The sequence below is a fragment of the Sinohyriopsis cumingii genome, unplaced genomic scaffold (genome assembly GCF_028554795.1).
Source record: "Sinohyriopsis cumingii isolate HCF-2022 unplaced genomic scaffold, ASM2855479v2 utg003970l, whole genome shotgun sequence".
In the NCBI taxonomy this organism is placed as follows: Eukaryota; Metazoa; Mollusca; class Bivalvia; order Unionida; family Unionidae; genus Sinohyriopsis; species Sinohyriopsis cumingii.
Genome location: NW_028316639.1, coordinates 5,452 through 32,318, shown reverse-complemented (window position 1 = coordinate 32,318; position 26,867 = coordinate 5,452). Strand labels below are relative to the sequence as shown.

General features: G+C 34.9%; 1 protein-coding gene across 2 annotated transcripts in view; it reads right to left on the bottom strand.

The window, feature by feature from the left end:
• LOC149769309 (calcium-activated chloride channel regulator 1-like) overlaps positions 1 to 23,598 on the bottom strand; it is a 33,336-nt gene extending 9,738 nt beyond the window's left edge. For both annotated transcript variants that reach the window (XM_089949925.1, XM_089949928.1), the window contains exons 1-9: positions 23,451 to 23,598; positions 20,963 to 21,257; positions 13,643 to 13,769; positions 11,172 to 11,334; positions 10,220 to 10,355; positions 9,612 to 9,742; positions 3,076 to 3,303; positions 1,263 to 1,559; positions 61 to 288 (exon numbers count right to left, since the gene is read on the bottom strand). In XM_089949925.1, the coding sequence (XP_089806051.1) occupies positions 61 to 288; positions 1,263 to 1,559; positions 3,076 to 3,303; positions 9,612 to 9,742; positions 10,220 to 10,355; positions 11,172 to 11,334; positions 13,643 to 13,769; positions 20,963 to 21,257; positions 23,451 to 23,597 (1,752 nt within the window). In that variant the 5' untranslated portion in view covers position 23,598. The remainder of the gene's footprint in view (positions 1 to 60; positions 289 to 1,262; positions 1,560 to 3,075; positions 3,304 to 9,611; positions 9,743 to 10,219; positions 10,356 to 11,171; positions 11,335 to 13,642; positions 13,770 to 20,962; positions 21,258 to 23,450) is intronic.
• Between the last annotated feature and the right edge of the window lie 3,269 nt (positions 23,599 to 26,867).

Genomic DNA, 26,867 nt, shown 5'->3' with positions numbered 1-26,867 from the left:
TTCGCGAGGTAATAATCAGGCTGTATTTCTGGAAGTTTGATAAGAAGACAGAATACCCACCATTGTAGAAGCTCTGTTATCGCCGCAACGTATAGTTTGTGTTCCCGTCGATATAATAGTACTCTGGATGTTACTTCCGTCGGGACAAATAACCGTCAATAACACTGGAGATGACGACGATGCTGTTGATGTCACAGTCAACTTGGTGTCCTTTCCAAGACCGTTATCAACTTGAAATGTTTCTGTGTAGTTTTCATTCTCCAATGTGTTTTTGAAATATGTTGCTATCTGAAATAAATATGTTTTGAAGAATACAAGTTGTTGTAATGGGTGTTTTCGCTGATGTATGACGAATCAGGTTTATGTAGTAATGTTTAAAAAGAATAAACGCTAGGATCGTCATTTGAGGAATCCTTGACGTCATTGTGTATTTAAGCATGTCCAGACATATGATATTCATTGAGTCCTTAAATATTTACGTTATTCTAAACATATAGTCATTTAATTGTTGTATATCTCAAAGAAATAGAATCAAATTCATATTCCATGTTTCTAGAACAGTACATAAATTCAGAACATAATCTTAAATGGGCATGAAACATTTACGTTGGTTTATCTTGATGGCACTCAAGCAAAACTCTGATCCATCGATAATGTTAATATGTAAGTTTTGCCTGTCCATGTACAAATCCACATGCGACTTCGTTCAGCGTTGGCAGAAAGAATCAATTTTTGTAATGTGTAGGAATACACTTGGCTAGCAGCTCATGGGATTATATATTTTCCTTCTTCAAGATTTTGCAATAGGTTGTGCCAGCCATTGCATTTGAAATGAGATATTGTTTGAAGAGAAGAAAAAGAGACTAGAATGACCTTCATCTAAATTATTCAACCTTTTCTTCATCCGTAGTTCAAAACCTTTTAACTAAGCACAAAAATTAACATGCAGTTACATATTTTTAATAGGTAACTTGCTACCGAGGAAGTGTTAACATAGTTCCTTGCTACTAGCTGTCAAGAAAATAAACCAATTGGTTATAGCATTGCCGATAACACGGCTTGACAATATAACATCCAAATCTTATTAATATGATACTTGGCTATTAGACGTAAAACAAAAAATATTGAGGGAAGGACAATACATGATAGATTACGGACTAAGATCCACATCATAAACGTATACGTGAGCTCAAATAAATTGCGCACTAACATTGTTATTTAAGCGATTTAACATTATATCATAAAGTACAAAGTCTACGAACATTTTCGGGTGTATTAGCATCTGGAGTTGCATCGCCGGATATGATGACTTGTGAGAAGACTTCTATAAATGTTACTGACTGTTTCTCTAAAAATGTGAGAAAGGTTCCTCCAGTTGCCTGGGCCAGATCTTTTAAATTATTTTGAGCGCTCTGGGAGATCGAAATTGTATGAACCACGATTCCAGCTTCTATCAGAGCACCAGTGACATTTGCGATATAGGGTGCTGTAGTTTCCTGTCCGTCAGTTATTAAGATGATCTCGCTCTCCTTCGTACCCATTCCACTTGTCTCAAATAACTGGAATATACGGAGGAAATCAGCGTGCAGGGGCTTGTATATATTCCTGTACAAGTCACTGTGGTTAGTAAGAACAAATAAAGATGAAAAGGGAAGATAAAATCTGTTTGAAATTATAACTTCGGAATCAACATCAAACCTCTATACTATAACATAGTTATCAGTATCAGTGTGACCAGTTTAATACTGTTGCGATTGTGATGCCGATCCATGCTATGTAGTGCAAAGGAACGGATCAATAAGGTTTTGTCAAAATATTACATTTTTTCCGACATAGTTTTATACCTTTACCTTTAGTCGACACTCCGACGCCAAAATCAACTTTTATGGTAAGAGACGAAGCTAAGACGATATTTATGACGACGAAATCAAATAAGTACTAATATTATCAAAATTGAAATTTTAGTTTGTCACTGTTTACTATATTGTCCTACACATCTATACATGAATATTAATAAAGCAGTTGAAATTCTGAAATGCCGTAAGCATAGGAGAGGTATTTGCTCTAATGACACAAGATGATATGGAAATGTTGACTATATCCATATTTACGTTCTCATATCTTAACTTGACGTTGATGGTATTTTAGGCACCAAACATTTTATCTTTGAAATGGGGAGGGGGTGATTTTCCTTAATCATATAACAACAAATAATATGGTTCACTTGGACAGACAATATGAACAAAACTTTTCTCGGCCAAGGCAAACAGTTTTTCTTTCTCCTTTTGTTTCAAGGCTAAGTCCAATCTTGTCAATCAATATAAGTATCAATATATATCAGGAAATATATCAATATAATGCCTGATGTATGTTATGTGATATGTCCTAAAGTGGCCATAAATGCGACCGAGATATAGGATTCCTTTGCCGTCGGCAACCACTTCGACACAGCTAGTTAATTTTGACTTTATTATAAATTGACATTTTTCTGATGCCCTGTACATTCCCTTTCCTTACGAGACACCATGTTAGGAGGAACACTTATTCATTTAAAATTGACTATCCTGAGATCTTGAGTCTACGAAAGGTTTTTGTCCACTTCGTTACATTTTAAACGTCTAACGATTTATGTATATGCTGATGCGGAATAAAAGATTTCCTCTTTCTCTAAACTATCTATTCAAAGAGGATATAAAATCTACATAAATACATATAACTGATTTCAAGAAATCTAGACCATATCAATTTAAGAAGATATCCAATTCATATTAATGTAACAAGAAATATAGACCATATCAATATAAGAAGATATCCAATCCATATTAATGTAACAAGAAATCTAGACCATATCAATATAAGAAGATATCCAGTCCATATTAATGTAACAAGAAATCTAGACCATATTAATATAAGAAGATATTCTATCCATATTAATGTAACAAGAAATCTAGACCATATCAATATAAGAAGATATCCAATCCATATTAATGTAACAAGAAATCTAGACCATATTAATATAAGAAGATATACAATTAATATCAAGCGACATGACAATACAATTTCTTTGCTGCTTACCTTCTTTGCATTTAATAGTCCCTGACCAATAGCGGTTCCGCCGTCGGCTTTTAATGACAAAACAACATTGTTAAGGACATGGCGGTCGGTATCATTATTTATCTCTCTTAAGGGAGCCAAGATTGTTGCAGAATCGGAAAAGGAAACTATTCCGAGATGCGATGAAGCCTGGATCAACACATCAATAATATATTGTACAGCCTGCTTCATTTCTGCGATGCGGGTCAACTGTATTGACATTAAATGAAAAGGTTATAAAAAACCTAAAAAATAAACGTGAAAACAAGAAAGCATTGGAAAATAAATGCAACAGAAACTGCAACTGCTATTATAGCATTGATAGAAGCCAACTGTAATTTCAAACTATGGGGGACGTTGCGTTACTTTCCTTTCACCCTTCTGATTGTGTGTTAACGCTATTATGGATTTCGTAACCAAACGCATAATCCTCTACCTTCAATTACAAACACTAAAAAGATAAACAAAGAAACAAAAATGTGCAACAAACATTTGCAAGAATAACGAGGTTAACATAACGTTTGCTACAAGATTAATATTAACTTCTAGATATGTAAACTGCGTAGTTGTGTACTCATTCGTGCTTTACATTTGATGGATTTGTATGCAAAAACAATAATTTGCAAAATTATGTCACAAAGATGAATATAGCCTTCTTCAGTGAAAGGCCAATCGGTATGCATATATGTCCACTTCATTCTCACCGTGCCGCTATTTGTTTCAAAATGATAATTGGTTGCGAAACTCTTTGTTACGACTCTATGGTCCCAAGTAAGTAACGGGAGAAATCAGAAACAACAATACAATAGAGCACATGATTTAATTATCAAATTTATACATGAAAAATTTTAGAGGAACTTAGAGTAATATGAAGTGAATCCAAAACTCCTGACAAAGTTCTATCAAAGCACAAATAAATGAAAAGTTCCGTATCAATTTCAAAATTGGAAATGTACTCATCCTACCAAGAATTTTGACGTTGTCCATAACTCCTTCGAATAATTTGCAACAGTTCAAGAATAGAAATTATGGTCCAAAAGTACTGAGAACTTTTTCATTATACTGAACAGTCCAAACACGTTTTTACACTCGTATAATAAATACGTACAACATAAAACACATCTGCAGACTTACAACATGAAAATAAAGAATGAGGATGACTCCATAATTGCAACGAATCAGATTGCTCAGTCCTTTCCATATATAAATCTTCTAGTGTGACTATATTTCACAATATGCCACACGTGACGGACCTTACTACTTATTTTGTCTCAACATTGCCTATTCATGTGACCTAGCCCAACCAATGGGAAGTTAATGAATTCTTCTATAATCGTATAAACCTCATCAGCCAATGAAAAAATTATGCCAAAGATGTCAATAGGTCTGATGATTAAGATTATTATTAGCACATACAAAAACAACTATCTGTACATCCTATTTAATGTGTATGCTCTTAGCAGACTCAGATAACGTTGGCAAAATATACCAAAGGCATTCTGTATACTTTACAACCATGAATAAAAATTATTCACATGTGAAGAAATATATATATACGAATTGTCTGGTCAGCTTTAATTTCGATTAAGAAGTTAAGAAGTCAAACGTTAAAAAATTGAGTGGGCGTCATTTTCTTCATTAAGCTTAATACCGTTTCATCATCATCAAACTTAACTATACTTTTGCAAACTCCAATCTCAAAGCAGGCAATATATCTGACTGCGTCCAGGCCTATGGAATATGCAAGTTACCAGTCCAAGTACGTCCATGCTCATGGGATATCAAAGTTACCATTCCAACGACGTCCAGGCTCATGGAATATCCACGTTACCTGTCCAACTACGTCCAGACTCATGGAATATCCAAGTTACAAGTCCACCTACGTCCAGGCCTATGGGATATCAAAGTTACCATTCTAACTACGTCCAGACTCATGGAATATCCAAGTTACAAGTCCAACTACATCCAGGCCCACGGGATATCAAATTTACCATTCTAACTACGTCCAAGCTCATTTAATATCCAAGTTATAAGTATGACAGTGTCCAGACCAATGTGATATCTGAGTTATCAGTCTAACTGCGTCCAGGCCCATGGGATATCAAAGTTACCAGTCGTTGTATCATCAGTAAAGTTTCAAATAAATTTCATCTAATTTTAAATTATTCATCAACACTTTTGGACGGGTTGTTAATGAAATTTGTCATACGAATATTAACATTATTATGTAAATACTGTTTTATTACTGCATGACATGCATCCACATGTTTGCTTATTTAACATCATTATGTACATGTTTGAATTGTGTACTATTTCTGTAGAACCAGATTGTAGAGATTCTATACGATGAACATGTTCATACAATCCATGTTTAATATTTATAACTTCATTTCTCGTCGCTTATTTAGTAGTATCCAATTCTGCATCGTTAGTTCCATCTATTAGTGCTTGTCATGTGATGTGATTTGGATTTTTAACGTAGCTTTAACAATTTTTCATTCATATCGCTACGACCGCCCGCATCCGAGGCGGACGCTCTAACCACTAGACCACCGGAGCGGTTCTATTAGTGTTTAAAATATTTCATATATGAATACATTATATAGCTATAGAACAAACAAATAACACAATATACACTATCTGCAACAAGAGAAGGCAATGCTGCTGTTGTTCTAATTCTGAACTTTAAAATTAGCAAACGATGCCGTGACTAAAATTAAATATGAGAATGTTGCATTACATGAACTTGCAAGTCAGTCCTTTCCTACCAAGAGAAACAATAAAACGTCTTTACCTTGTATTGTAACCCATATCAAGTCATGTTCTTATGCGACAATTTATTGTTTCTAGAAGTTTTGTTTGATTAGGTATCTGAAGGAGATAAGATAATATCTGGAACGAATAACCAAGTTTTTATATTGGATATTCGGTTTTGATAAGCTTGCCTGCTTTGTGATATGGTTGTGCGATTTGACGACTAATTGTATATGTATTGTTTGTTTCATACTACCTTCTTTAGATAATATTATAATAATAGATAATAACAGTTCACATGTTCTATATTTGAATATGGCTGATTACTAATGTGTGTATTACATTCAACACAGATACAGACGTGAAAAATCAATACATATTTTGATAGCTTTAAAAAACAACTAGGTGACTTCAAAAAGCACCTAACTAAACAATATACAATTACAATATGACATACCTATTAAACATGTAACCATGATGTTTTTTGACGTGCGGAAACCAAACGGATACAAATAATAAGTATCTGAATCATAGAAAGACTAAAGAAAATGTTCTGAGTGGAGCACGTTCCGTTGGAGGGTAGAAAGCGTATATTTGTTATCATAAACGGTGGTAGAATGGATATACATGAAATAAAGTTTACCTTCGTAAGAAAAACAAGGTTTAACACTAAAATGTTATTAATAATGTGGACCAGAAAATCTTTTATAAATTGGCCGCCCCGTAAAGAAGCATAATTCGATAGGTGAAAAACATGTTCACTGTTAAAGTAACATTCAAACTAAATCACAATTTCATATAACAAAAAGTTTCGTGAATTAGATAGTCGTATTGTTGTAACGATGCCATAAACGCAGCAACAGAAATAACTGTCAAAGTAATCGTAACTTTAAGCATTTAGGAAAATCAAAACACGGGATGAGCGTTGAAGTAGACAATTAACTGAAGAATTGCATAAACCCATATTAGAACGTTTGATTCAAAGCTGCGTAATAACATGTACAATATAATCAGTTTTTAAAATCATTCTTTCTTTGACTATACTTATTATAAATCTGGAGAAATATACTGCTGCATTTTCGCTAGATCTTGATCATTCTCTGAGGCTGGTTACTAATGCAATTAAAACTGTAGATAAATAGATATAGAGATTGGGAGGAGAGTGGTTTAAAGACTAACATTATAGCAGATCGATCCATAGTCCTACAACGTAAGACGCCAACCCTGATAGATACGATGTGGGGGTGGGGTCGGCTGGATATATATCTCGATCATTCCCTATTCTAGCTGTCAACGTTGATGCCTTACTTCGTTTCACCCTTGGACCCGCATTATTATAACCATTTACCAGTAATCTTAATCTCATTTGTAAGTAGCCCCTGCATGAAGCCTAAAATGTAACTCAACACGTTAATGGATTTAAATAAATAAAAACTGGTTACTCCCCAGTCAAGGCAATACTGATTAAATCAAGTCACATGAAAGTATAAAATATAAGAGTCAATGGACTTTCCAGCAAAACAACACATCGTTTGCTTTTAATGTTGAGCTTCCACGTACAACATGTGCCATATTAAATAAAAGATGATGACCATGGTGTGGAATGTTTAAAACACATCGCCAACCATTGGTGTAAGTGCTTGATTGATGCTAATGTAGCTGTTATATTAATGAGACAGAATCGCATGTTCCATGAATAGCAACGTAGCAGGAGACCTCAACAAGAATTAATGGACTTAAATAAGGTTCTAAAACTAGTAGAAACAATCTGTAAGAAAGCGAACTAGAAGAACAAAATTAATAAAATTTTTAAAAAATTGCAAACAGAAGACCTTAATGTTTTTTTCTGAGCTTATCTTAGTATAATCTGACAGTTGCCAACTCACAAAGCTTACAACACACTTACGGCGTTATTTCCTGTGTGATTTGGCAACGGACAGTTTATATCTCAATAAACTCATAAGAAAAACATTAAACTCTTAATAAATAGTTAAACACAAATGCCAATGAATTACAATGGCACCTACATGGCCAGCAAGCAAATGACCAAAATGTGTATGTGAAATTTTGTAGTGACTCTGATTTTCTAGCATAAAAGGCTCAGAATACAATAGACCCTTGGTAAGAATATAAAGGAAATAAAGACAAATTTGGAAAAGGTTATCCAACAAATTGGACTGAATAATTATTCAAAATAATAAATATTTTTTATAAATATCAAATTGTTGTAGAAATAGAACGTTTATCTGGTGAAATATATTCATACAAAATTTAATCGGCCTAAGTAGCTAAAAAGCAAAATAAGATTATTCAGAAGCGTAAAAAACATCAAAACGTGATTATCAAAAGAAACAAGTATTTGTTTAAGGCCAGAATTTAATTCTAATATTCTTCTTAAAACGTTTAATCTTTCTTGTCGCACAATTTACTATTAAATTGTATATGCATGCTTGTTTGATTTCTGCAACAAGTAAATCAAATATAAAAAACATGTTCTTTAGCTGCATTTTAGTAATAAAGAATGATTTGCTGAACAGGGACAATAGTATACGTATATGCAGAACATGCAGTACTACCCTGTAAAATGTAACTTTTTAAATATCATATCTACCATATGTATAATTTTACTATACATACAGTTATATAGTGTCTTTATTATATTAAACGTTTTAACTATATATTTTGTAAAATACTTTCCCATAAAAAGACGAAACACGATTCTTTGAGTTACATTCACCATCTGGAGACAGACAAATATTCCTTTCGATATGTGTTACACACGCTAGCACCTTTTTTGCTATACCAGTATCATCACTAGATCTATATCAACGCTTCTTTGTGTTACTTAATTTGTGACAGTAGAGTAGTAACAATATATATAAACATTTATTTCATTACATTTCATTTGTTGTAATGTAACTCTGCATATTGAACTTGACCTTGTCCAAAACTGAGTTCATTTATGCTTCAACTGAATTTACTTTATTCTGTAACCAACTAATACATCGATAAATTGTTATCTATTTGTATGGGTTTAAAATAAGTGTTCTTATTAATAAGAGCAAAATATGTATATTTGGGTCTAGGTCTAGGCTTTGGGAATTTCTTTATCGTATTTTACATAATTGAAGTTCCAGTTTTTATTTTTTAAACCTCAGGATCAATGAAAAATGTTACATTTTTTTCCCGTTAGGAAATAGATTTGTTTTTATAAAATTATAACTTTGACGTGAGGTCAAGTAGAGAACTATATAATCTTGTAACTGAGAGGATGTTTCAGTCGTGCTTTAAGATCTAGCACTTTCATGTTGTATTCTATAGTGTGTCCATTATTCATTTTGGGGCTGGAATTTTATATATTCAGATTAATGAATTCAAGTGATTATTTTCTCTGGAAATACGAAAGTGCTCTGATAAAATTCTTGGATAGAGACATTCACTGGAATTCAAAGTAAATTCATACCTGTAATTATATTTTATGATTCAGCAAAAGACTGTTGACACATCTACACTCTATAAGCTACCTCAGACACATCATCGCCTTCAGTTTTTGTATTCTACTGAATTTTATTTAGGACTTTAAATTACCAGGACTTGTGTCTGTAGTTCTTGGATTATTTTGGGATTTAATTCGCAATATCGCAAGTTCTTTCTTCTCATTTTTACTTTGTATTCTAGGGAACTAAATTATTTAATTAATATATGTATTATATACTTTTTATGAATCAGCATAACAACTCGAAAGAATACTACAACTTACGTACCCCGGATGAAGCAACCGTTACGCTCATACTTCCGGAGACATCCAGAACCAAAGCTCGAACCTTTGCCCCACTGTAAGCTATGTTGAAATTTGGTGTTGTGTTAGTACTTACTGAAGCTGCATAATTTCTTCCTTTGAAAATAAATAAAAAATACCAACCAGATACAAAGGCTGTCTTTTTCTTTGATGTCGTTTAAGTTGTTAATATTGTTGATTGAATTTACACTAAATGTGTCCATACTCAATAGCATGGTCCTTGTTTGCTGTATGTCTTGCAACAGTCGTTCTCAAGTTTGATGGTCAATTCGATATTTAATACACCATATTAATCCTTCTAAGCTATCTTAAACGATTGAAGATTTTGTATATTTACTCACTACAGACTGGTTTACATCGCGAGTACTATTATAAGTTATTAATATATTCTTTCTTACCAGCGACTGCCAATATGACAACTAGCTACCCAATCAAGAGCCGACAACGTTCCTTCTCTCTCTCTCTCTCTCTCTCTCTCTCTCTCTCTCTCTCTCTCTCTCTCTCTCTCTCTCTCTCTCTTTCTCTCTCTCTCTCTCTCTCTCTCTCTCTCTCTCTCTCTCTCTCTCTGCAAACCTTGAAAATCTTTATGTTGTCGTATCACTTCCCATGTGCTTTTGTAATGGCAGTTTACGTTCTGATCACTTGGGACAGCTGAGACATGTCTGTAGTTCTCCGCAGTATTATTGTCGTTTTCGCAGAAGTTCTTTACCTGAAAGTATATGGTCATAACTGAATGATTCAGTCTTTACTTAAATGTTAGGCTCGTTGTCCTGTACGATCATGTTTTAAAATATTTTTAACGTTACATTCTCACAAATATCGTAAATCAGCAAATGTATTAATACCCAATGGTTAATATTGTAACATTAATGTTTGCGTAAGACATTTACAAGCGATTATTATTTCCTTGCGAGATTTCCAGTACATTCCGCTCCCTAGAAGCTGATGGTTTACAAAATATATGTATGATGTTTTGTATTTAATTGATAACTTCTACTTTGGCTTCACATTATTTGTTACAATCATGGGACTGACCGAATATACAGCCGTTCAGAGTCCGAAACCTGTTCCAAATTTAAATAAAAAAACAGACGAAACAGGGACAAATCTCGACGTACAATAATAAATCACCAGCTTGAACATATGTATTGATTTGGTTGCGATTATAAATAAAGAACTGCAGTTGTATATGAAATATTTTAAAGATGCGCAATAGTGGGTGTGGGTGTGGGTGGTTGGGGGTGTCTGTGTGTGGGTGTGGGTGTGTGTGTAATTGAGAATCTATTTTATCGTAAAAAACGAAAGTAGAAACAAAATCTAGTTGCTATCATACACTTTTCTAGAATATTTAAACACTATACATTGAGCTATTCCTAAAATGGGTATGTTCCCTGGTCATCAAATCACTCAATACATTTAAACGGATTTTCAAAATTTAAAAAAAATATAGTCGACCCCAAAATATTATGTTTTTTTAATTGTTCTTTTAATATAAAGAAATTAATCCGAACAATGTTAAACTCACGGATGCAATGTAAGAATGACCCATCAGTGATACGGGAGTTGTCTGGTCTCCAGCTAGACAATATCTACATTCATATGGAAGTGGATCCGTTATTTTGGTCACATCGCAAGGTTTATCTTTGTTGCAGTTCATGAGGGCTTGCCCTTTGACATTCTTCATACATCTGTTGAAACAAATAGTAGACTTTAAGTCTACCCCTTTTATCACCCTTCCGTGCAAAATAGATGAACAGGCGTATGTACAACGGATTGCAACCACCCCCACCCCCCATAAAACAAAACCAAAGTGCAATATGCTTGATACATCTGTTGAAACAAATAGTAGACTTTAAGTCTACCCCTTTTATCACCCTTCCGTGCAAAATAGATGGACAGGCGTATGTACAACGGATTGCAAACCCCCCCCCAAAAAAAAAAAATAATAATAAATTAAACAAAACCAAAGTGCAATGTGCTTCTGGGTGGGTTGGGGAGCTTTTCCTTGTTACTATTCAATTGAAGAGTAAGAAAACAGTGATCATCTGAAATTGGTTCCTCTCTAAAAAGACTTTTGGGGGAGGAGAGGAATTTGTAGTAAAAAATTAATTGCATACGCGTCGATAACGTTTGAGTAAAGCATAAGCAGTGTAAAGCAATAACATCACAAGCCGGAGTGATAATTAATTCTCGAAATGGCTGGTCCATAGCTCCCATGTCATATTACCAATGATGTGCCACCACGCAGGTGGGTGCACAAGCGAAGCATGTAGCAGCAAACAAAATGCGCAGAAACTGTAACAATTTATTTACTATCAACTGTCTTGAATATTTTAAAGACAAACTTTTTATAACTCTTTTTGCCAACTAAACCACAGCCGTAAAGTATCAGTTTTGACGAATAACAGTGATCTTATATGGGTAACCATCAATGTTGTCTTGAGTTCCAGCCTACTACTTACACAACTGAGTCACTTGTAACATGACCGCGTGACGTAGTTTTCCAATGTGCCTTTGCATGGGACTATTAGATAAATGCTAGGAATACAATTTGCATGAGCTGATTTCACAGACAAGCACAGTTTTTTAAAGTATTATTAGACTTTTACGTTCAAAGTGTAAATGCAACAAGATGCAAATATTTATCATTAATTTGTCATACAGTAATATTTGCTGAGCATTATATAAAAATCAAGTTTACAAATTATTTTTTAAATATCTAAGTACTATGGCGTATTTTTTTTTAAATCATGTAAATAGGATTGCATTTGTCCAGCTTTGTGTAGAATTCAAGCATATGATTTTTAATCGACGTTCCCTTTTCGATGACTTTGGTATTGTAGAAATACAGGAATATAAATAACATCCATGATTGATTGAATGATTTTAGTTAATGCATACTAATGACTTGGATCAACAAGTGTTAATTAAGGCATGATAATGACTTGCATCAACTGTAAAGGCATTTAAATGTTTCAAGTACCTATTTTTATTCGCCTTTTTTGCTTAGTTTATATTCAACGCTCGTTTCAACGGTAAGTGAATGGATGCGCGTTTAATGTAACCATACTGTGTTTGTGGTGCTAACTTTCTTCATTTAAACCAACCTTAATCATTACAACTTAATTGTGTCTTATTTTCATTTAATAAACATCAACGAAAATAGAAGCTTAAAAAAGAACACATCGTTTCCTTTAAAAAAACAAATTTTATATCTCATGGTATATCAATGATACAACGAAGATACTATACATATATTCTATAGTAACATATACCATCAACATCTACCATCTAACATCTACCATCAACAAATATCAGAAGAAAACATTGATAATTGATCATTCATGGGAAATATCCATCCATCCGTATGTACCTGTGTCGGCATGTCCTAATTTTTAATTCATTCGTCGATACATACCTGCACACATACATACATACATGCATACATACATACATACATACATACATACATACATACATACATACATACATACATACATACATGCATGCATGCATGCATACATACATACATATTCTTGATAGATAGATAGATAGACAGACAGACAGACAAGACATATAGATAGATAGATATATAGATAGATAGATAGATAGATAGATAGATAGATAGATAGATAGATAGATAGATAGATAGATAGATAGATAGATAGATACGATGTATGTAGTGTGACAGTTTATAGTGATGTCTAGCACTGGGGCATCATGCCGCAGACATGTAGCATGATGCCCCACCAAGTCACATTATTCTGACACAAGGACGGCCAGTCCTAACACTAACCTCTTAATGCTGCGCGCTTAGCGAGGCAGCTGTTAGTACTATTTTTAGAAGTCTTTGGTATGAATCGGAAGGGTTCGAACTCACGACCTCCCACATATGGAGCTGACGCTCAAACCACGAGGCCACCGGAGCAGTCAGATAGATAGACAGATAGATAGATAGATAGATAGATAGATAGATAGATAGATAGATAGACTTACAAAATAGGTTGATATTGTTCGGTCTCCATGTCCAAGTAGAAATAAGGATTAAAATAATTAACTGTCCTCTTGTACTCGTCAAACAAGCCCCATCGTAGATGTCCCCACTCGTGGACAAACATGTGAGCTGCAACATCAAGACCATTATTAATGTGGCGTGATTCAATACTTAACATTGTTGTTATTTGATATGACCTGAATAGTTTTCCTTCAAATCAGTATTACTCCCACACACTTAACTCGGTCATAAGTAGTTGTATTAGGGTACTGGGGAATATCATATTAACAAAAGCAGGATAGAGACAAGTCCATGAGATTGTTAAAAGAGACACCCAAATGCCCTTTTCCGGACCTCCCTGGTCTCTTAGAAAGTATATTTTACTCCGTGATTTTCACATCAAGTTAAACTTAAATCCCTATTCGCATGATTGAATGGTGTTTGTGTGTGAGTGCGTGCTTAAGTAACTTATCGTTAGTCTTAAAGGTCAAGACAAAGAGACACTTACGTTTCTTTGGCATATTTTTTATATCTAAATCACAACGAAAATTTCATAACACATCGCAAAAATCCATTTCTATTTTCGTTCCTTTTTTCAATCCCTGCCTCTTTTTCTTTTAATTTCTTCACTGGCATTGATTCTACTTATTCATTGTCTTTTCTTTTTGGGATGGGTCCTTTTTCTTTTTCTGAAGAACTGACCTCCTCTTGCTTATTCGCTATTTTTGTAGGACACTATTATGCTCATTGCTTTTTTCCTGACAATTATAATAGAACCTGTATCTTTAATTGTGTCTCTCGCTTCTTCGGTCTTCTGCTGTCTTTCTTTTTCTTTGACGCTGATGACATTATGGAGCCCAATGTCCTTTCATGCAGCAGGTACCTTGACTTATAGCTCATGAGGAGTAGTCGGTAGTGTTAATCGAAATATATTTTCGCTATTTTCGTAACGGATTTGTGGGATTCCTCGTTAAAATATTTAAACAGACTTAAAGAGATGATAGTTTGAGACTTTCAATCCTTCGTGACAATTTGAAGCATCCGGTCTTTATCAAACTTAATACACCTGTGGAATTACCGTCCAAATTCATCAACAAAATTCAACATGTCTAACAATCTAATGGCGAGTTTAATATGACCGCTAGTACAAACTACACTTTATATGGCTCACGATTCACCTCTTAAACCTATTGCTCCAGCCAATGTGTTATTTGTAGTCCAACAAAGTTTCATCTAATTTAACTACTTCCAAAATCAGATGTGCTTAGTTCATGCCACCGTCATGCGGCGAACGTATGCCAGCCAGAATGAGACTGCATAATAGAAAACAACATGGGAGATCATTAGAATTTAGACAGAACCCAAAAGAGAAGAGAAGTAGAAATCGTGTTACAGCATGTACGTATATCTAACAGGACGGTGTGTGGCATTCCTGAAATGCAAACCTTCAAGGCGACTTGATTCTTCACTGTACGTTGAAAATATACCATAACGTAGTTCCAGAAGCTTTCGTGTTTCGAGGAACCTATATCCTTGGCAGATAATATATTTATTTGTACCATCATCAAGAGCATTCCGGTGCTTTTACCAGGATTTCTTAGATACGGATATTATTTCCTACCACAAAACAATACCAAACAGACAACGACTCGTGTCCAGATATTTTCAGTTACAGTGTTTCCTTCTCCTACTACTTCGTCGTCGCCATTCACCATAAAGCCTAGCATGCATGATTCAACACCCGCGTTTAAAAACATGGTGAAACGAAATGGGTCTCAAATAAGACAAATTTCTGAGACAAATCAGGAGTGTTACAAAGTTTAGTAGATTCATCCAAACAAGAACTGTCACAATTTATTCCGTTGGAAACACCTTATTGTCGGGGTGATGTACATAATGAGGCTGATACGATGTTCCGACAATCAGTGGAGGCGAATTCCAGTATAAAACTGAAGTGTGAAATACCATTCACTTCAGTAATATTTACTCCCGAAACAAATGATCTTACCACAAAGAAGTGCACACCACTCTATTCGTCGTCCCAATATACAATACTCATCCAAAAATGAACTCTCTCCTCATATATCTAAATATTGGCACGTCTTGGTGGTACTCGCTAATTCGATCCTCCGACGAGGAAACAATCATTCAGAAAAACACCCAAATAAATCATTGATTCGGAATGTGAATGCTGTTTGAATGTGTTGAAAGGAATGGTATCTTTGCCCACAATACAGAAACAACGATTAACGATTATGGAAACATCAGAATGTTCTTCTTCATATGGTGAAAGAGAAAATACCCATCAGATAAAATATGATGTTCAAAGCGAATGATTTCAGGTCATGCTGATAGGACTCTTGTTAAAAGTGATTGTTCCTTTTTATGATCCATTGTTGGACTACTTTCAGGAGAGGTTTTGTGATATGGATGATAACTCAGATTCTTCATAGCTTACAGTCAATCGTATTATTGTAGCATCAGATATGAAACCGAAGAAATCAGCCTCGAAAACAAAGTGATGGTGTTTGGACGCTTGTTTGGGACGTCACCAAGTACCCCAAAGAAACGAGAGATGTTAAAGAAGGGAGATTTACCTCGCATTCAAATAATCAAGCGTACCTTTGACAAAGGTTATTTACCTAACTGGACAGCAGAATTGTTTCTGTTACTGGACAAGCACGTTGTTGTGATAGTCCAATCAATAAACTGGAAGACATAAAGGGTGAAGTGTTCAAGGAAACATTTTTCCTGAGTTACAACGAATGAATAAAAAGGAAATATACTATATCGAAAGCATTCTTGATCGTTAAAGTGAGCTAGGAAAGAATAGCCACCTAGTTTTGATTTTTGGATTGCTGCTTCATAAATCATTGATTATAAACTAATGCAGTGAAAACCGTGCCTATAAACCACAGCAGCTGCTTCTCCTTCACAGAGTTCCTTTCTTCAAGAACTATAATAGCAAACTCTGAGGATGTCAACTGGAGAGCGCGTGTGTATACCTCTAATCGTCTTTTTCTACCAAATGTGTGTATCGTATTGCGTTATCGAAGCAGCCATCGTCAATTTGAGTTTACGACAAAGAGACAAGTGCGGATAATTTTAATGACTAGTTGTATTGATTATCTTCTTCCCAGTTATTCTTTGAACAATGCTATATGCTGTAACATCAACAGCACTAGCCTTGTAGCCAACGACAGTCACCATTCTTCCAGTCACAATGACAATTGCCCTCTTTTGCAACATTGTAAAAATCATTATCCTTTAACAGTGGGCGACTTCTTGAAAGCCAGAAACATCAAACTATAATCAACTAATTTTATTTAATATTAATCAGTGGTAGTTCTATGAATGTGTTTTACAACATCCTATGATTCTTTACGGCGAAATTATCTTAAGTTCTACAATTCAATTACGAATCTCAGTGGGAAGCAGATTTGGTAGAAATCATTCACCCTACGCACGTCCTGAATGTGCCTGAAAATCAAACCGATTTTGTCGTCGAAATCCACTACGAACAAATTCAAGAACAGTTAGATAAAAATGATCCTGGTTATTACGGAACCAAACAACTATAATTTGAGTATCTATTCCTTACGCATTCCTGCAAGCTATTATTTATTAGTAACAAACATCTAGTTGAAACGATTACCGCTATTTGTAACGATCATTTTGGCAAAGTCCTTGAAAAAGCTGACAAACGTCTACAAATCGAGTATGGTGCCATTGTTCACCGTCTCATCCTGCATTTTGTCTGATAGATAGCTAACTGTTATTCATCATTTTACTCCCTGACTGTTTGAAATTCTAAATGGAACATAAACGTAGCACCCATTTAAAAGACATCAATAACACCGATCGATTCTAAGAGTAGTTTTGCAGCCCAAGGAAATTGAACAAAGGAAAGAATTTGAAGTTTGTGTCATCCAATGTGTTTGAGTACGTGGTTGGAAACACATCCACTCAAATACTCAAAGTCATTCCTTTCAAAATGAATTCTTCCATCACTGTTTACGAGGAAGGTGAAAACATATCAATTTCATGATGAATTTACACATCCACAATATCTTCCTGTCTGCAAATTGTATTTTGACAGTAGCAACATCAACATAAAAGATCCTGGACAAAATATTATATTCTCCAATGGAAAAATCTCAGAGAAACTACGTTTTCGAAATCGATTCCCCAGTGTATTGTACGAGATGTACCCAGAATACCAAGGAATGGTTTATGAGATGTTCATATCCGCATTCGTACGGTAGAATCCATCGTAAAGAAATTGTGACTTGAAGATTACTTGCTTTAAAAGATCCTACTTTGATACCAAAAAAAGAGAATTTCTTCAAAATGTAGAGAAGTCCCATCAAACTTTAATGAGAACAGGCAAAATTGTGTCACTTCAAACTGGAATAGAAATTTTGGCTCTCACCAACAATTGTGTGCATTCGTTTTTCATTGAAGTAGCTGTTTACTTGAATAACAAACTAGTCAGTTACAGCAAGGATACTTACGCTTACCGATCGTACCTGATAAAACTCTTGACGTAAGGAAGAGAAGCCAAGAACACACATCTGGATGACTCCATGGTACGGAATCCAAACACTTTACAAATTGTTGCTTGCAAATGATTATGAAAACCACAATCTTGAATTCTACAACCGTTGAAATAAAATCAAACAAGGGCGGAGTTTAAATGATATAGCTAGTTCACTTTATGATATGCGATTTCAATACGATGTTACTGAATAAAACTTTGGGTAACTGTCCGCGTAAAACATGATCTTCAACATTGGATCGGAATCAAGAGGCAATGGGGAAGATTTCTCTTCCTATCGGACACTACTTTACTGTCGTTTTACTTAAACTTTGGCTGATGTCGTTTCACGCTTTAAGGAAAATTCCTGCACCGCGCTCGTAAAGTCGGGTTTCTTCTCTGATGGTTTTGTACTCGTTAGCATTGGTCATCAAATGGACATCGGTACTACATCGAGTCAGTCTCAGGCGTACATCCACTCCAGCAAGACCTGTCCCTTACTTTCCCTTGCCCAAACACGATTCCCGCTAGCGTGCTGTTCACACCAAGAAAACCGAGGGCCCGTACTTGCATCATAAACTGGGTGTCGACAGGTGGTTGTTCCTTCCTCACACGTGACGACAAAATGAGTAAAGTACGATGAGCTTAGTAATTTAATCCACGATGAGCGTGCTCTGTACATATAGTAGGTGTAGCTCTTCTGATGGTGGATCCATCTTTACTCGACGGGAAATAAGCTAGAGTGTCGCGCGCACATTTTTTAATATCCCGAAATGAGTGTTTGCACCCAAATAGGGGTAAAATCTTGTTGATTGTGACTCCGACCCACTCAATAAGTCGACGTACATGGCCGAATGTCCGAACACGTCGCAACTCTAAGTCGAGCCAAGCAAACAAAAACATTTAGATAAGCTACAAGTCAACGACTTCTATCACATTTGCCGAAGAAGGGGACAGAAAAGAAAAGGAGCGTCGGAAAGAATAGTACTTTCAGTGCCTCAATGCCAATTGGGTGAAGGTCCAGGCCTGGGAAGAGGAACGAAAAGAAAATGACGTCAAAGAAAAGACCAATACTTTCAACACCCCAATTACATCTTGATGATGGTGGCATCCAGACTGGACACTTGATAATCAAACGGAAGAGTCATAGTTCAAGCTGAAAGTTTTCACGAAGACGTTATGGAAGAAATGGCGGTCACGGAGAGAGAAGTAGCAGAAAGTATATGGCTATTCTCAGGCCCATTCATATCTCTAGAAAAGAGATACTAATCTTCTTTGCCATTTGTGTTTTATGCTTTGTGTATGTGTTTGTCTATATCTATATTACCAACAACAACTAAAACTTTTAACCTTTGCCATTGCCATTCCCCATTTAGCCCATATATAATTTGTCCCTATAATACCATCCTCATTCTAAACCCACGGCCTATATACGTATTGTAAGTTCCCAAGCGTACCCGTAATATCAGCTTATAGGCAAAGATATAATTATGATATGTCCCCCAGAAATCCCAAGACATACTGTAATAGAATGTTTGTATATCTGCCCAATAGAAATTGAAAACCTTTATGAATGTGTTTCTGAATAGGAAAAGGACGTACTGGTCACTTTGACTGTTACATCAAATGCTATTGAAAGGTATACCTTAGTGATAAAATGATTTAAAATATGGTTGCAAGGGAAGAAGAAACTTTTTCGTGGCTTTTGTACTCTTTATGATTTCTCTTAGTGCACTGAGAGACTGTGGACGACAGATAGTGCGAAAGTGTCATCAATAAGCTTCTGTCATTGCTCACAATTTATTACGATACAAAATACATTTTCATTTGAAATACAGTTCAGATCAAGGAACGGATTTCCCGTCACCATGATTGGATTCGATTCAAAATCATTTACATGCAAGTGCAAATTCAATACTCTAACAAACCTATCTGGATGTAAGCTATTGAGAATCCGGAATCAAAGAAGAATACAAAGGTCCTGTGACTTTTCCTGGCTATTGAGATTCTGCCAGTCGATTCCATGCGCTCAAAGGAAAACAAACTAAATATGTTGAAAGAGCCACTCCGAAATCTTTAACGAGAACTGGACTTGTCTACTTTGGACAAGGAGATAAAGTACAGTGTTTCAGTTGTGGTGTGTAACTTCACAAATGGGAGTATAGAGATAGTTATGCCAGGTGGTCTTGGTGTTGTCGCATGGTCCAAATTATTATTCTCTTGAGGGTAGAATAACGTCAAGTTAACAATAGCAAATTAGAGAACCTATTTACCACAACTATTTTTTAAAGATTTTTATAGATATATATAAAACTTGTTTTTCTTCCCCTCACATTTTTTAAAAACCGCAACCGTTTTATACATATAAATGTATAAACAGGGTCGTTAAATCTTTAACATTTTTTACCGAAAAGGGTACAAGTCGAAATTAATACAGTTCTTTTAACCCTAAAGCTTGATACCAATTTATTTTTTCAATCCATGAAGTCTCTCAAACGTTGTTTAACAGAACCAACATTGAAAAATAATGTCTAAGTTAAACAGGGCCATAATACGTGGATGTTATGCCGGAATACGGTGAAGATAGAATTTGATCTAATTCTTCCTAATGTTAAGCCTCATAAAAATAGCCCAAGCGATGAAGGCATTCAAACTTTTATCGAGTGGAACAAATATTGTGATGGAATTGTAGTGGCGTGGCCTGATATGGCAGACGGATATGTTCACACTATATGCCGGACCTGCTTCCCAATCGTTTGACAAAAATATGAAAAATAAATCATACCCCATGGGCCATGTGCTTTCTCTGCGTCTTCCATTAGGAGCAGTCTAGGTGTCAGGTGCATGTACTTCCCCGGTTTTCCGCATTCCACAACACCCTCCACGTACGGATCGCGTCCATATTTGCTGGACGGAATATCAATCAAAATATATTCCGAATCGAGCGACGAAGGCTTTGATATTATATCTCCTTCGAGACTTCGGGACCATGTTCTGGGGATAATGATTGTAACATTCCTAATAAAAGCTCGATGTTTTGTGGCCGTGAAGAGCAACCTTGAAGCATCTGTGATAATACTCTGTAATAATAATAATAATAATAATAACCATCGTCATCGTCATCACTGAAACAAAACAAGGAATAAATTTAATGCATTTAGATAAGTTAATTAACTCTAAATTAAGGCAACACTTTATTTAATATCAAGGCAACACATGTTACAGAGTTAGGGACGTAATTGCAACAGTCCTATATATGCTTTATACATGCTGTAAGCTGTTTGCGTGATATTAACTATTTTCTGTTTGTTCTAGAAGAAAATTCCTCCACACATTAAATAAATATGTTAGAACCATATGTTAACAGGATACAAGTGCTAATATATTTAAGGAGTGTTTTTATCATTTTTAAAGTTAAATAAACCATAGATGACGGTAATAATTGTAACTATAACACTAGGCCCTTGCGTTAGTTATTATTCGCTACTTTGTTTACCGAATAATTTCAAATATTTTCACTCTCAAATGCTATCTTTTTCCATAGTTGTTCTTTGTTAATGAATGAATATTCGAAGCTATAACCGGAAATAGTCACCAGATGTTTTGTTATCGCCCGATAATGAAAATCGGAATACCAAGTACAATGCTTTCACAGTGTACTAGCAGAAGGACTAACCTCGTCATTATTTGTAGAATCATTGATATAATCTTGATTAGATCCAACAATTGTATGATATACCAGGGTCGGACTAAAAAACCTGGATTTCGGGCCTCCGAAATAGTAGGCGATTTTGAGAGGGATGGAGTGGGATCTCAAGACGCCAGTTTGCCAAGGGTCATTTACCTTATTACGCATAAACTATTCAACATCTACTTCAAAATGTATCACAGCAGGCAGCGCGGAAGAAAATTGGGTGGCGATTAAATTCAAATTTGGTGGCGAATACTCAGCTGCGCCTTCGTCGTACGTTAACGTGGGCAACATAAACCGTCCGTGCAGCATTAGACACGTGACTTTAGCAGAACCGTCCGTGCAACATTAGACACGTGACAATTAACAGAAAACGTCCGTTCACAAAAATAAGTATATCCTGACCTATATGTCAATGATATCAAAGAATGGTAAAAACCACGGGAAATACAACTCTTATAAAGTTGGCATCTAGTGCCGTGCATATCTAAAACTACTTTTTAAGGTAATGTTTTACATTAAACATGTTTTGACGTGTGCGCTTGCATTATTTTTGCCTTAGCTTTTACTTCAAGAGTTCATCATATACCCATACCGTAAACCAGCTCCTCTGAATAAAGGATACATAATATTTACGTTGCAATTCATTTATCACCACATTCGTTTTAAATAACTTTGGGTGAATACAATATTCAGCTGTCAGGCAAACACTTTTTCTAGACGGACATTCAGGAGAAACAATTCATTTATTAACTATTAATTTATGTGATCGAACCCACTGATCTACTAAAACCGTACAAGATAATAAGATTTTCTGTTGTAAATTAAAAATATATTTGACATGAGAATGTAAAAGAAGAGCATCCTCGGTCTTCAAAAATAACATAAAGTTAAAAAATTAATAACTAAACTTTCCTTGGATTTTATGCGGGAGGTTGTGGGTTCGATCCCCGGCCGAGTCATACCAGAGACTTAAAAAATGGTACTAACAGCTGCCTCGCTTGGTGTTCAGTATTAAGAGGTTAGTGTTAGGACTGGTCGGCCTGGTGTCAGGATAATGTGACTGCGTGGGACATCATGCTACATGTCTGCGGCATGATGCCCCAGTCCTAGACATCACTATAAACTGCCACATTGCAGACATCGTAGCGATATGACTGAAAAATTGTTAAAGTTACGTTAAAAATCAAAATCACATCACATCACATCACATCTCTAAAGACTGGTCCAGTGTACAATCAGACCTGTCCTTATTAGACTGGTCCATTGTACAAATCAAACATGTCCTTTTTAGACTGGTCCAGTGTGCAAATTAAACCTGTCCTATTTAGACTGGTACAGTTTACAATCAAACATCTGTCCTTCTCAGATTCATCCAGTGCACAATGGACCATGTCTTAAATCGACACAGTTAGGAAGAGACAAAAGTGTCCTCTGAAAGCATAGTGGCTGCTGATAGACGTTCATTCTTCAAAATATATTTTTGAAAATACTTTGAAATGGCTTCTGTTTAAGTCAGATGATTGCTTGATAGGTTTACCAATTAAGGCAGAATTAAATGAATATATTAATTGCATATTACCTTAATTTTGCTGACTAAGCTGTAATTCTCCTGAACCTCAGGTCCGATTACAACGTACAAGCCCTCGTATCCGTTATTTATCAGTTCCAGTTTAGAGAAGACATGAGTAGAGCAGGACATAAGGAGGACGAAGATTATGTACTTCATTTTCAACCTGAAATTATTTGGTATATTACTGTGTTAGATTTATTTCTAGTCGGTCCTCAAGCGTTTCAATACGTCTTATCACACTGAGGATGGCGAATATTGTTTTAATTAATTGAGATGTTCGTCAAGTCTTCATTATGCGTTCTGTTCTTTTTTAGCTAGTACTTTTATTTTATCAGCCTCTGCTAAATGTTAATGTGCTTTAGTTGAAACAGCAAGCGAAGAGGTTTGTTAACAGTTCATAATGTTAATAATTTAACATATATAAAGAACTTTGAACTTTAGAACAAAGGGTCGGGCAGAACAAATGATGGGATTTGTTATAATATGATAATGGTAGTAATACTTAACGAATTGTTGGTATTTGAAATTGTTTGCCAAATGCTTGATATGCAAAGTCATTTACTTTGATTTATTTAATTATTTTGCAAACTTTTAAATATGATTACAAATACATTATAATTTCTCTCCTTCATTCGTATGAAATTAGAATGGCTGCTTTGGAATTCAAAAGGTTGTAATGTCAAAATAGTTGTAAATGTCCATGAATCATTTTTGTTCTGAGATATTATGCCATGAAATAAATTCTTTCGTAATTGGAATATTGAAGTACAGTTGGACTTTTGTTATACAGCTCAAAAACTTAATTTTACTTTTAAATTTCAATTGTTAGAGATGACATTATTCAGACGAAATTAGTTTGCTTCCTTTTTTATTTTGATATTTTATTAATTTCTTTGTCTCGTTCATTACAATATGTGTACGTTTGGGGTATTTTATGTGGTGTTCACTTTTATCGAAATGAGGCTTCCATTAAACATGTTCATGTCTAGTTGACATGGCGACCAGATCGAAAGTTTAATCCCAGTTTAACATAATGAAACATAATCGTCAAATGTGTCAGATCGAAAGTTTAATCCCAGTTTAACATAATGAAACATAATCGTCAAATGTGTCATTTTTGCTACCAATTGGCCATTTTAAGTTTCTTGGCGATCACACCATGTCAGTATGGCTTTCTGGTCAGCATATTGGATGTCACCTCAGCACCATTTACATTTAGGATCAACTTAACATCATAAAAGTCTTCAGCGAAAACCTCATGTTGATATGATGTAAATTAGAAAGTATATCCGAACACATCCCAGTTAATAAACAAAATGGTATGAAAATTAAGTCACTTAGACGTTGATGCAAATCATTCGAACATTGAAGCGTCTTTCATATTTCATTCAAAGTTATTTACACAGTTACAAAAAGCAATAATGATGCATTTCATCTTGAATATATTTACAATGTTCAATATAAAGCATCCGTAAAATATTAGTGATAAATAATTACAAGAAAATGAACCAAATTCAAATAATGTGGAAATCACTTTTACAAAATCTGAATGATGTAGAAATTAATACACGTTTCACAGTATGTGGGCATACTGATTTTGAAGATTCATTTTTCAAAGGAACTTCGTATTCATTGAAATTACACAACGACACATGGTAGTAATTGAAATTACACAAATACACCTGGTAGTAATTGACTTACACATATAGTCAAATACATAGTAAAAGTCCGTTATTAATGTTACAAACGCAGCGGAGAAAAAACTATTTGGAAAATGGAAAACGAAATAAAATATATAAACTATGCAAGGACTGCCATAAGTGCCTCGTATCACACGGGATAACTAAACAATTTCTGTGTGGAAAATTAAATAGTGAATCAGTGCATTTCCACCAAAAAAGGAATTTCATATCGATATACAGGTGATACTTTTCAGCATTTTATAAATTGACTTCAAATTATAAAAAATGACAGGTACATCACCTTATCTTTAACGCCATACTCCAAAACTATATTGAATGCTCCAGTAGGCGAGAATATTTAAAAACTACTTAACGAGAAAAAAATTTGTACACCAAGCTGCACGAACTCTATACGTAATTCGAAAATGTCTGCAGTTACGTAAACCCTTAATGGCCTTCCTACTTTCTGTAAATAATCTTTTCACAGCATGTGAAATTTTCTATTCTCCTTTTCAAATTCTTCCTTGATAATCACTGATTACAGACTCTGCTTCTCTTTTCTATCCATTAAACGGCTTGTTTGTGTTTATTGTTGACATATGGTATTGTCATGGACTTATATTGTTCACCTGATGACAACTGATATTTCTTTCAGATATTTACGTTATGTTGTGCCCTGTTTTGTATTTATGTTTGTATTTATGCCTATTTAATGCATCCTCTATAATTATGTTACGGCGGTAGTCGATTTTAGTTGTCGGTTTGCTACATCCCTAACTTTCAATTCATTAATCAAAGTATATTATGTGAGTTTGCTCTCTATGGAAATATAGGATAAATGTTTTGTGCCACCATTTAGGAACTTCCTTAATTCGACTGCACCACTGTTTTGGTCTTTGGATTAGATATTCATTTCAGCATTTATTTGTTTAAACAAAATATATTGTATATCGCATCCAAAGTCCAAGCCCAGTGCATATCTAAACTGTCTCCAATCTAGTGTCGTTTCATTCACTATATGTTGTTGTTGTTCTAGGATTTAACGCCATTTTTCAGCACAATATCGACTATACATGGCGGCCAGTATAACTGGTGTAGGAAGAACCACCGACCCACGCGAAGCAATTAGCAGGCTTTCCCACATTTAATATATTGTATATGAGCACTTACAAAATTTTGATCTTCAAGACCAACGGAAATATTTGCAGTCTCATAAACTTGTATTTGAACTTGCGAATCTTGCACATCATAGTTACATGTAACATCATTAAGATGATACAAACAGGAATTTAATTAGCAAAATTAAAAAAAGCTAGAACACAAATCTTTCGCTTAAAGAAATTTCTAAAGTCCAAAACGTCAAATCTACATTTTTATCAAATATTATCTTAAAGTATAATCCATAACTATGGACTAAAGATAGATACCTAATACTCATTTACATACGACTATTAGCTTAAATTACCTTCTCTGTCTCTCTCTGTCTTTCTCTCTCTCTGTCTATCTCTCTCTGTGTCTCTGTCTGTTTGTCTGTCTCTCCCTCTCTCTCTGTCTGTCTCTCTGTCTCTGTCTCTTTTAAGACATTCAATGGCAGACTAGATGATATAGGTTACTTTTAGCATAGCATACTCACGGAGGTCACGAAACAGCACATACATTTTTGCTTGACTTGGTTTAATCCGTTACTGTAAAGCGCATGTGCTGTATGCATTTCCTCTATATGCACCAGATATGTGACAGTAAG